Source organism: Serinus canaria, chromosome 25, assembly GCF_022539315.1.
Source record: "Serinus canaria isolate serCan28SL12 chromosome 25, serCan2020, whole genome shotgun sequence".
Lineage (NCBI taxonomy): Eukaryota > Metazoa > Chordata > Aves > Passeriformes > Fringillidae > Serinus > Serinus canaria.
Window position 1 is genome coordinate 7566105 of NC_066338.1, and position 12937 is coordinate 7579041.

Here is a 12937-nt window from a genome sequence, read left to right on the forward strand (position 1 = left end):
AATGAGAGGCAGGGGCTTCAAGAAAGAAGAATTCCTGCTTTTTTAATCTACTGCTTGGGGTTACCTGGATGGGAAATTGCACATAGATATTAATCTCTCATTTCAGGCTGAGAAAAATAAAAAAGTTTTCTTTCAGATCTGAATAAACCAGGCAGTGACAGGAATCAGCACAGGGCCCCTCAAAGGCAGCATCAATGTCACTTTTCCAGTTTCCTCAGGGCTGCTCTGTTGTTGCCATCAGAGCCTGCAGAGCCAGAGGTGCCCCTGGGCAGTGTCTGAGCTGGGAGGGGTCTGCAGGGCAGAGCTGAGCCCCCAGGGCTGGGCTGGGCTCTGGCAGCACTGGCAGGGCCCAGCCCTGGGCACAGGGAAGCCGCTGATGGCAGGGATAGCTCCAGGCAGCAGAGCCTAATGCCTCCAGGCAGGCACTGAGGGGAAACTGCCTGTAAGCTGTGCTGGGATATTCAAAGTCCTCTCAAAACACACAACTACCTTTTAAAATAAAAATAATAATTCAAATAATAACTTTTTTACAGATCCCCATGCCAAGGGACTGCAAATGTCCAACAGCAGCTCCATCAGCCACTTCCTCCTGCTGGCACTGGCAGACACGCAGCAGCTGCAGCTCCTGCACTTCTGCCTCTTGCTGGCCATCTCCCTGGCTGCCCTCCTGGGCAACGGCCTCATCATCAGCGCCGTAGCCTGCGGCCACCACCTGCACACGCCCATGTTCTTCTTCCTGCTCAACCTGGCCCTCCCTGACCTGGGCTCCCTCTGCACCACTGTCCCCAAAGCCATGCACAATTCCCTCTGGGACACCAGGAACATCTCCTACACAGGATGTGCTGCACAGCTCTTTTTCTTTCTGTTCTTCATCTCAGCAGAGTTTTCCCTCCTGACCATCATGTGCTACGACCGCTACGTGTCCATCTGCAAACCCCTGCACTACGGGACCCTCCTGGGCAGCAGAGCTTGTGCCCACATGGCAGCAGCTGCCTGGGCCAGTGCCTTTCTCTGTTCACTGCTGCACACAGTCAATACATTTTCCCTGCCTCTGTGCCATGGCAATGCCCTGTGCCAGTTCTTCTGTGAAATCCCCCAGATCCTCAAGCTCTCCTGCTCCAAATCCTACCTCAGGGAATTTTGGCTCATTTCTGTTAGTGTCTGTTTGGTATTTGGTTGTTTTGTGTTCATTGTTTTCTCCTATGTGCAGATCTTCAGGGCTGTGCTGAGGATCCCCTCTGAGCAGGGACGGCACAATGCCTTTTCCACCTGCCTCCCTCATCTGGCCGTGGTCTCCCTGTCCGTGAGCACTGTTATATTTGCCTATCTGAAGCCCCCCTCCATGTCCTCCCCATCCCTGGATCTGGCCCTGTCAGTTCTGTACTCGGTGGTGCCTCCAGCCCTGAACCCCATCATCTACAGCCTGAGGAACCAGGAGCTCAAGGCTGCTGTGAGGAGACTGATGACTGGATGCTTTCAGGGACATTAAACTGCTGGCAGGTGTCTGCAAATCACTTGTAATAAAAGTAATCTTTGATACTTCTTGTTGGTTGCGTTTTGGAGATTCTCTTTTTGTTTCCCTTTTTTAATCTTGTCCAGAAAGAAATGTCATTGTCTGTGCCATTTCTCATTTTGTTTCTCTCCACCTTCCCTTTGGCCACAGACTATCAATGAGGGGCTGTGCTCATGGTGGCTTTAAAGGAACTAAAAGATCTCCCAGCAAGGTTTCCTGCAGAGATGCCATTTTGTTGCTTTCTTCTCATTGCTACAGCAGCAATGACTGTGTGCAGAGCTGGGGGCAGGTCAGTGCTGGCAGACCAACTCTGGTCCTGCTGGCCACACCATTCCTGATCCAGGCCAGGAGCCATTGGCCTTCTTGCCCACCTGGGCACACTGCTGGCTCATGTCTGGCCTGCTGTCCATCAGTCCCTGCAGGTCCCTTTCTGCCTGGCTGCTGTCCAGCCACTCTGTCCCCAGCCTGTAGCACTGGGGCAAAAAAATCAGGGCCTGGCCCTTGGATTTGTTAAACCTCACCTTTTTGGATTCATCCCCTGGATCCAGCCTGTCCAGGGCCCTGTGCAGAGCCCTCCTACCCTCCAGCAGATCCACACTCACACCCAGCTAGGTGTCATCTGCAAAGATGTCCTTGGTTCCATGGGGCCCCTCAGTGTCCCAATGGCCTCTTGGTCACACCAGGCCCTGCACTGTCACCCTGGTCTCCTTGGTTCCATGAGACCATGCAGAGCTATATTGGTCTCTTTTGCTTTATGGAGTCCAAAAAGGTAACAATGGTCTCCTTGGTTCCATGGGCTTCACAGTGTCACAATGTTCTCGTTGGTGCTGCAGTTTCACAGTGGCTCCTTGGCTTCCACGGGGCCCCAGGGTGTCACCATGTCCCCATGGTCACAAGAGGTCCCACACTATCCCATTGTCTCTGTGGTTCCACAAGTCCCCTCAGTGTCACAATGGACTCCTTGTTTCCACAAGGCCACACAAAGTGTCACAACGGTCTTCCAGATCCCTTGAGGCCCCATGGTGTCACAGTGGTCCCTTGGTTACACAGGATCCTGCAGTGTCACAATGTCCCCTTGGTTCCACGAGGCCCCGCAGTGTCAGAATGGCCCCTTGGTTCCACTGGGCCCTGGAGTCTCCCAATGGTCTCCTTGGGTTTGCAGTGTCAAAATGGTGAAAGCCCCTGGTTACACAAGGCCCTGCAGTGTCACAATGGCTTCTGTGGTTCCACAAGGACCCAGTGTCACAGTGGAATCCCTGGTTCAATTTGGCCCCGCAGCATCACCATCCACCCCTGGTTCTATGGGGCTGTACAGTGTCACCATGGTCCTCTTACTTTCATGAGGCCCCTACAATGGCCCCTGGCTTTCCAGAATGTCCCAGTCACCAGAGAATAACAGAATCAAATAGGCTGGAAAAGACCTTTGGGATCATCGAGTCCAACCAATGCCCTAATACTGCCTTGTCACCCAGACCATGCCACTAAGTGCCACTGGACAGGGACAGTGACTCTGCCACCTCTCCCCTGGCCAGCCCATTCCAATGCCCACTCACCCTTTCTGTGAAGAACTTCCTCCTATTGTCCAGCCCAAACCTCCCCTGGTGCAGCTTAAGGCTGTGTCTGCTTGTCCTGCCCTCCAGCACATCCACACTCACACCCAGCCTGGTGTCATCTGCAATTTGTGAATGGTGGACTCGATCCCCTCAGCCAGATCATCAGTGAAGATTTTAAACAGGACTGGGCCCAACACAGATCCCTGGGGGACAGCACCAGTGCCTGGACACCAGCTGGGTGCAGCACCATCCCCACCACTCTCTGGGCCCAGCCTCCAGCCAGTTCTTAATTCTCCCAGTGAGGTGGGAACCTGCCCATGCCGTGGGCTGCAGCTTTTCCAGGGAATGCTGTCAGAGACAGTGTCAAAGGCTTTGCTGAATTCCAGGCACACAACATCCACAGCCTTTCCCACATCCACCAGGCGGGCCACCTGGTCATAAAGGGAGACCAGGTTGGTCAGGCAGGACCTGCCCCCCCTAAATCCACGCTGGCTGGCTCTGATCCCTCAGCCATCCTGTGGGTGCCCTGGGATGGCACTCAAGGTGATCTGTTCCATAACCTTGCCAGGTACCCAGGTCAGGCTGACAGGCCTGGAGTTCCCCAGATCCTCCTGCCAGCCCTTCTTGGGGATGGGCTCACACTGGCACCTCCAGTGCTCTGGGACCTCCCTGGTGATCCAGGACTGATGGTAAATGATGGAGAGCAGCTTGGGGCGCTCATCCACCAGCTCTCTCATCCCCCTGGGATGGATCCCATCCAATCCCATACACCTGTGAGCATCTGAGTGGCTCAGCAGGTCAGAAGCTGTTTCCTCCTGGATTCCAGGGGGCTGTTCTGCTCCCTGTGCCCATCTACTAGCTAAAGAGAACACTTGTCTTTAGGACAGCCTGTCCTAATATTGAAAATTGAGACAAACAAGATGTTAAGTAGCTCAGCCTTTCCTTATCTTTTGTTACTATATTCTCCACTGCATCCAATAAAGAGTAAATGTTCTCCTTACCCATGTTTTATTATTTTTTTAAAGAAACATTTTCTATTACTTTTCACAGAAGTAGCCAGGTTAAGCTCTAATTGAGCTTTCCCCTCTTGACTTTTCTTTCCGCATGACCTAACAACATCCTTTAACACTGCCTAGGTTGCCTGACCTTCTGTCCAAAGCTGATGCATCCTCCTTTTTGTCCCAAGTTCCCATAAAAGCTCCATGGGCAGCCAGGACAGTCATTTTCCTCACTAGCTCATCTCTTGCCACACTGGGACAGGCTGCTCCTTCCCCCTTAAGATTACTTTCTTGAAGCGCATCCATCCTTCCTGGACCCCTTTGTTTTTAAGGGCTGTTTCCCCTAAAAAAACAGTACCTGACTTGGTACTCCACACATCAGCATCCTAAATAGGCCAAAGTCTGCCCTTCCTAATTCCAGTGTAGAAGTTTGGTTGCTGCCCCTCCTTCTTTCACAGAACATTGAAAACTTGATTATTTCATGGTCACTTTGCCCCAGGCAGCCTCTGACCCCCACATCTGCCACCAGCCCTTCTCTGTCTGTGAACAGCAGGAGACAGAGCTTTCCTTGGCAGTGGGAGTGTTACCAAAAATTCGGTAAAGCAGAAAACTCCTTAACCCCAATGTAGCATGAAGAAGCAGCATTCTTTATTCAGCCAGGGGATGCACAGGGGACAGCTCCTCCCAAAGCTGTGCATGCTGAGTACAGGAAAGTTTCTGTTTATTTTCTGTATTTTGCACACATATTCATTGATTGTCCTGGACTAAACCCACATATGATAATCATTTCCCCAAAATCATTAACATATTTCCCCTCCCCTTTACCCAGGCTCTTCTGTCCCGGGGGTCTCTCTGGTGGTCCCTTGTGGTTGTGGACCCCAATGTTCCAGTGGGCCTGGCTGAGCTGGCAGGACACTGAGGCTGGTGAACTTCCAGTTCCCCTTCTCACACAATGGGCATGGTGTGCTTTCCATAGGCCTGGGGTTTTGGAGAGCAAGCTCCAGGTGTGAGCTCACCTGGTGTAGACAATTTCTCATCTGGTAACATGAGGTCACAGAGTGGGATATGACATCACAGAGTGGGGTCTGTGAGGTTAACGAACAGCTACATCACAGACTGCGTCTGTGACATCACAGAGCCACTGTAACATCACAGGGCAGAGGTCTGACATCCAGAGCAGACCATGACATCACAGAGTTGGCTGTGACATCAGAGACCAGCTGTGTGACATTAGAGAATGGGCTGTGACATCACAGAGCAGGCTGTGACATCCCAGAGGGGCTGTGTGCCATCCCAGCAGGGCTGTGTGAGGTCCCTGGGTTGGTCACTCCACCCCAGCTCCCCCTCACAGTTTCTCCCAACAAGTCCAAGGCTCTCCATGCCCAGTGGGGTCCCTGTCCCCTGGTATCCCCCCAGCCCATCTGGAGCCACAGCCTCCACCAAAGGATGTTCCACAGGATCCACCCCAGAGCCTGACATGGGGACAAAGGGGCCAGGGCTGTGTGACCAGGACACCAAGGACGTGGATTATCCAGGTCACTGTGACCTGGTTGGGGTTCCCCAGGGCAGGAAAGATGTCTGGCAGCAAGAGCAGGGTCTGGGAAGGGCCTCCAAGGTAGGGCTGGAGCCCTTGGGCTGTGAGCAGAGGCTGAGGGAGCTGGGCTTGTCCAGCCCAGAGCAGGGAAGGCTGAGGGGCTCCTCATCCCAGCCTGGCAGTGCCACCAAGGAGGTGATGGAGAACACAGAGCCAGGCTCTTCACCGGGGGGCCTGGTGGGAGACAAAAGCCAATGGGTGGAAGGGGAAAGAGGGGAGAGCAGCCAGGACAGGAGGAGGTGAAATGAGTCAGGCTGGTTTCAGCATTTCCTCAACACCAAGAGCAGCCTGACCTCCCTTCTCCATCCACCACTGACAGCTTTGCAAATCAGGAATTGTTTGAGCTGTTTTGCCCCCACTCCAGGATGAGCATCCTGATACAAGAACCTAATTCTGTTTATATCTATCACAGAACCACATTTGTCTGAAATTAATTTTAGTATGGAAATCGCTTGTGAATGGTGCACTCATCAGACACTGCTGGGACATTGCACATGGCTCAGGGAAGAGTGTGATCGGTTATAAATTGTGTCCTTTTCAACTGTGGTCTGTTGGCCATAATGAGAAACTTTCTGTGCCTCTGAATCTCACAAGATCCTGACCCCCAAGGGACACAAACCTGATGAGCTGAAGTTCCCACTCCAGTGGCTGCACTTGCACCTCCCTCCATCCCCAGAGCAGAGCTCCCTTGTCCCAGAAAGTGCCTGGCAATGCAGGGATGAAGGAATCAGGGCAGGTGTGGGGATCAGGGGCAGGGCACAGCCAGGGATTTGGGGTGGTTGTGAGCCCAGGGCAGGAGCCAGCCCTTGGTCTCTGTGAACCTCAACCAATTGTCCTGGGCCCATGGCTCCAGCCTGTCCAGATCCCTCTGCAGAGCTTCCTGCCCTCCAGCACAGCCACACTCCCACCCAGCTTGGGCTCACCTGGGAACTGACTGAGGGTGCCCTCGATGGCCTCATCCAGATCAGCAATAAAGAGATTGAACTGACCTGGCCGCAATCCTGAGCCCTGGGGACAGCCCTGGATGTGACTCCATTCCTCTGCTGCTCTGAGTGCCTCAGCTGTTGGATGAGGGAAATGGTGGGGTGAGGGTAGGGACAAAGTCTGATTGATCATCAGCCATGAAAGGTCTTGATTTTAATATCTGTTCAAACTGCATTAGGATGTGCTGGGGACAATATCAGCTAGGGATTGCTGATATCAATCTATAAAGAAAAAAATAAACAACACGGCAAAGTAGTTGTCTCTACTTTTTCATTATAGTATAGCATTTCTTTCATTATAGTATATTCCCTTTGAATAAAATTCTGAAATCTGACTATTTAACCACAGAAGAATTGAAAACTTCAATTATTCCCAGGGGCTTTTCCTGTTTGGTGTTTTAAAAAAATGTTTACGAGCTTTTGTCACTGAATTCCTGAACTGAAGAGTTCAAGAAAGAGGAGGCCTCTGGAATAGGAAAATTAATCAGCAACCTCCAAGTGGCTGAGGATCCATCCCTATGACAGCAGCAAGGAACAGAAATGGGCACAGCTCTGTGGCTGCCCCAGCTCTGGGATGGGCCCTGGGCCTGGAGCAGGAGCAGCTCTGGAGGGCCCCAAGGCCGGGGCTCTTGTGCTGCCCTGGGCAGGTGGGATGGCAGCAGGGGCTGCAGAGCTCTCAGCACCTCAGCCAGAGGGGAGCAGGGCACCCAGGGAGCCTCCTTGTGCCTTGGCCAAGCCCCTTCCCCCATGGCTGGGGCTGAGTCCTGTGGCAGCTGCAGCTGCTGCTGTGCCCTTGCCAGGGGCTGAGGCCGTGGGGCAGTGCCCAGAGCAGCCTGGCCTGAGCAGAGCTGTGGGGCCAGAGCCGGCTGGGCTGGGCTGGGGAGAGGCCCTTGGTGCTGCCCAGAGCTCAGGGCAGCTGGGAGAGCTTGCAGGGAGCTGGGCTGGGCTCCGAGAGCCTGGCCCAGACACCATCTCAGCCTGGCTGAGCGTGCAGGGGCCAAGAAGAGCAGCCCAGGATCCACAGGTTCTCAGTGTGGGAGCTGAGCTTCTGACACCCTGAGCCCTCCCAAGTGCTGGGGCTGCACCTCCAGCTCCAGAGGAGATGTGGCAGATGGGAGCAGAGACAAATAATCCCTGCTGGATTAGTTATTGTGCTTGCTTATACAGGTGACCTGGATCCATATGTACACGAGGTGTTCTGTGTCAGATAACACTGGTAGAGTGAAAAGAATAATATTTTTTAGCTGAAAATAGTATTTGGTGCATAATTCACAATGAGGAAAAAAAAGACATATATGATCAGAAGAGCATCTGAGTTTTTCAGAGGACGAGAGACTCTTTGATGTTCCAGCAGTCAAACCTGTTCAAATACTTTCCTCAGAGCTTCATTGAGATGAGAGGTGACCACCAGAGGCCAGGGGCAGCCAGAGCTCTCTGTCCTGGCCGCTTGTGTCTGGAAGAACTCTTGCATATAGAGAATTTTTCAGGGGGTGTATCCATTTTGGACTTGAGCACCTGGAAAGATGGATGGCTCTTTTCCATAGGAAGGAAAGCACAGAGCCCCAGTTCTCCAGGGGCTGATGAGAGGCAGCCCTCAACATTCCAAGATCAGCTGGGCCTGTCAGGTTGCCCTGGGAAGCCAAACCAGCCAGATCTGTTCCATGTCCCCTTGGTTCCTGTTCCAGGTTGCAAGACAAGAGGTGTTCTATTACCATCTGTATGGCAGTTGTCTTTTGTCGGGTGAGCAGTTTTCCTTATCTCTCTCTGAGTGATCAGAGAGAGATAATCACTCCTCCTTTGGGAGGGGACATCTGCTGATAACAGGCTACTGAATGTCACTGCATGACTGATAAGAACTAGAACATCCCGTTGTGAGAAGCTCTGCCCAGAGGGAGGAGCCAAGCATTGCTACCCAGATATAATCCGGAGATTCTGACACCCCAGCACGGCTTTTCTCCACTGGTTTCACCAGAGCAACAGCAGCTGCTTCTACTTCCATGGATCTGCGGAGGAAGAATACACCTTTCTCTACAGGACCCCCCTGCTCCAACAGAACCACACCTGGCACTCCAGGAGGACTGCAGCCACTTTTCCAACTGGACTGCTGCCAGCACCCTGACCAACAGGGTGTCAGGTTGAGTTCTGACTCTGTCAGTGTTGGTCTAGTTTATTGCATTGTTTTATTTTATCCTTTGATTTTTTTCCCTTTCCTATTAAAGAACTGTTATTTCCTGCTCCCATATTTTTTGCCTGAGAGCCCCTTAATTTAAAATTCATAGCAATTCGGAGGGATGGGGAGGGTTTGAATTCTCCATTTCAGGGGAGGCTCCTGCCTTCCTTAGCAGGCACCTGGCTTTCCAAACCCAGACAGTTCCACAAGGCCCTGAAATGTCACAATGTTCTCCTTGTTTCTGCAGTGTCACCCTGGCCTCTTGTTTCCATGGTGCCCCATAGTGTCACAGTGGTGGTGTCACATTGGATCCTTGGTTCCATCAGGCCCAGCTGTGTCACACTGGCCTCTTGTTTCCATGGGGCCCCATCGTGTCACGATGGTCCCTTGCTTCCATGGGGCCTGGCAGTGTCACAGGGTTCTCCTTGGTACCACGGTGTCACAAAGGACCCTTTTTCCATGAGGCTCCACAATGTCCCAATGGACTCCTTGCTTCCATGGGGTCCCACACTGTTCCATGAATCCTTAGTTCCATGGGGCCCTGTAGTGTCACAATAAGTCCATTCCGTGGTGTCACACAGTGTGACAACTGCTGTGGGGGCCCTGAGGGGCATTCCCTGGCTTAGGGAGACACAAGAAGCTTCCCTCAAAAGCTGGTCAGACCCCAAGGCTCCTTCCCTTGTTTCTATATCCCTCAGCCACTCCCTCCCTATTCCCCCATTGGCTTTATTTTTGTACTGCCCCAATACCACGGTTCAGCCCTGACCTCTGGACACAGAGAAACCTGGACTGCCCTGGTGAGTGTGCCCTGGGACCCTGAACATCCAACTCTGCAGCTGAATTAAACATCTGTGGGTGCCATGCAGAGGCCACTTTTGCTTCCTTACCCTGGACTTCACTAGCAGCTATTCTGGCTGCTATAAAAAGTGCCTTTATTACTGTTCTTATTACACAAGAGCTGATTGCAGCACTCTGTGACTGATACTGATCCAGGGCCTCTCCTAAGGAGGTCTGGCCTGGTCAGAGAAGCTGTGCCTTGAAGTCTGGCCCAGACTTCCTTGCTCTACATTTCCCAGCCCCATCCTGTCTCTCCTCACTCACTTGGGCCTTTGGCCAGGTCAGCCAGACAGAAAGGGGCGTTTTCCATGGCAACCCTGGGTGCTGTTTCCATGGCAACCCCCACTGGGACACCACACCTGGGCTGCCTGTCTTGGCAATTGCCATGGAAACCCAGCTCATGGGAAATACAATGGTGGGCAAAGGTTTTTGGTAGGGCCTGTCACAATAGGACAAAGGATGGTGATTTTAAACTAAAAGAAGGGAGGCTCAAAAAAGACCAGATAAGGAGGAAATTTTAGATGATGACGATGTCAAAACAGCCGGACAGGTTCCCAGGGAGGTGCTCAATGCCCCAACCCCGGAAACATTCAACTCCAGCTGGGACTGGGCTCTGAACAACCTGATCTGGTGAGAGATGTCCCTGCTCATTGAGGGGTTTGGATGAGATGAGCACTGCAGAGCTCTTCCCATTCACACTGTTCCAGGATTGCTGGGGAGAAGGGGCTGCTCTGCTGGTTTTGTGATGAGGCTTCCAAACCCCAGCTTGGGAGATTTTTGGTTTCTCTCCAAGTTTGTGAAAAAGGAAAAATAATGGTCAAAGTTATTTTCTCCCTAATCTTGCGGTGACACATCAGGGTCAATATCTCTAAACTGAATGAGGGTGGATTTACATTTGTCAGAAGGAGGAAATATTTTACAATTATGAGAGTGGCAAAAAACTGCAACTGTGTTCTTCAGAAAAGTGGATTCCCCATCTCAGGAATGCTCAAAAATCAGGAGTTTTATGAAACCTGACCCAGTGAAACCCTCCCTTTCCCAGTGACAGAATTCCTGTAGTGTGGGTTCTCTGATGTGCTGGGTGCCCTCACAACACTTCTGGCCAGGATGTCTGCTGAGGGCAGCCAGGCTGCTGCAGGGGCAGTGACCTCACAGCCATCACCATGGCAGCCCTGGCCCTGGGCCTGGCCCTGCCCTTTCCTCTGCCCCTGCCTTGGCTCTGCTGGCATCAAGAGTTTTGTCATTAATATCTTGTCCCCAAGGTGCTGGGGCCAATGCCTTCCCAGCCAGGCTCCTGGAGCAGAAGTGGCTTTTCAGAGCCCAGCCAGAAATGAGCCCTGAGGCAGCAGCTCTGCAGTGGTGCCCACCAGGCCGGGGTGCCAAGGGAGGCTTCTGGCCATGCCCTGCCAGCAGCTGCTGCTGCCAAGGTGCCTTTGGTGCCTCAGGCTCTCCCTGGCACAGCTCCCAGCACGGCGCTCTGCCCTTGTGCCCGAGGCCTCCCCTGGGCTGGGGCTGGCCTGGGGCTTTTCTTGCAGTGGGACCTGCCCTGCTCATGGCACAGGAAAGGCAGTTCCTGCTGGAGCAGGAGGCTCTGCCTGCAGTGGGCTCCAACAACTCCAGCAAGGCCCTCTTGACTTCAAAATTGCTTCCTAGAGCAGAATATTCTAATAATTGTTATAGTTCCTGTACTGTGGAGTAAATAACTCTGGTTAAGATCTCTCTGTCCAATCATGATCAGAATCATTCAGAGCTGTATTTAAATAAATTTATCTGGTATTCCATCATTAATCCTGTGGGACAAATTACATTAAAGTTCAATTCCACCTCTCCAATCTTTGACATCTTTAACAAATGCTGGGTCTGGGATTGGATCCAGCACCTCCCAGTCTCCTCCCTTAGAAGGAATTTTAGAAGTCCAGGGGCCCTGCAGGGGCTCTTGGGTGTCCTTTCTGTACCTCATTACTCAGCGGGTGTTTCTCTATTAAAGAAATAAAGCTTTTGCCTGAAGCTCCCACTGTGCCCATGAAAGGAACCCCTGTGAATGTCTGGGACATCCCAGGTCTTTGGCAGCCTGGGCACTCCTGGGATGTCACCGTGGAGCCCCCGTGAGTGCCTGTGACAGATCGGTGCCTTTGCAGCCCAAGGTGCACTGGGATGTCACCATGGAATGGCTGTGACTGCCTGTGACCACATGGCTCTTTACCATCCACAAAAAGTCCTGGGAGGTCTCCATGGAACCTCTGGCTCTGCCTGTGATACTCCAGCTCTTGAACATCCTGGAGACTCTTAGAAAGTACCCACAGAACCCCTCTGAGGGCCTGTGACAAATCTGATCCTCAGCAGGCAACCATCACCAGCCTCCTGTTGCTATGGTCAGTTTCCATGGCAACCCTCACCAGCCCCCTGTTGCTATGGTCAGTTTCCATGGCAACCATCACCAGCCCCCTGTTGCTATGGTCAGTTTCCATGGCAACCATCACCAGCCCCCTGTTGCTATGCTCAGTCCCTCGGCAGCTCCATGGAGACCCCATGCCAGGGGTGGTTGCCATGGACACCAGCTCAGGCCTACAGAGCCCGTTGCCATGGCAACCATTGGCAGTCCCAGGCTCATGGGATCCCAGAACCACAGAATTGGCTGAGTTGGGAGGGACCCATCAGGATCCTCGAGTCCAACTGCTGGCCCTGCACAGGACACCTCAGCAATGCCAGCCTGGGCCTGGCAGCGCTGTCCAAACGCTGCTGGAGCTCAGAGAGCCCTGGAGCTGGGACCCTTCCCTGGGGAGCCTGGGCAGGGCCCCAGCAGCCGCTGGGGAAAAACCTTTCCCTGAGATCCAACCTAAGCCTGACCCGACTCAGCTGCAGACGTTCCCTCCAGTCCTGTCCTTGGGCACCAGAGGGAAGAGGTTCCCACAGCCCCAGCCAGGGACCCGCTCCCAAGGCTGTTGCCATGGCAACCAGGGCTGGGACCAGCTGGGATGCTCGGTTTCCATGGGCTGGGGTTAAGAATGGAGTTCCTCACTTTCCTGCTCCAGCTAAAACCATGATGCCCTTGCTGCCCTCCCGCCTCCCATGGAAAGCACAAGAGGCAAAGATCCCAGGCTGGGATAAGAACAATTTATTGGCAACAGAAACAAGATGAAGAATAAACAAGAACAGAAACAATATTGACAACAGACGGGATAAGAAAAACTATTTACAGGGAAAACTACAACATCAACAGCTGGCTCTTCCTGGCCATGGATTTCCTCCTGCCTGGAAAGGACACCCTTTTCCTCAGGGAGAGAGTAAG

General features: G+C 52.8%; 1 protein-coding gene across 1 annotated transcript; it reads left to right on the forward strand.

The window, feature by feature from the left end:
• The first annotated feature begins 538 nt into the window (after positions 1-538).
• LOC108963888 (olfactory receptor 14A16-like) lies at positions 539-3198 on the forward strand. The gene is made up of 2 exons (XM_018925562.3): positions 539-1476; positions 3120-3198. Exons 1-2 carry the CDS (start codon positions 557-559, stop codon positions 3196-3198), a joined length of 999 nt encoding a protein of 332 aa, XP_018781107.3. The 5' UTR covers positions 539-556.
• Positions 3199-12937: the final 9739 nt, after the last annotated feature.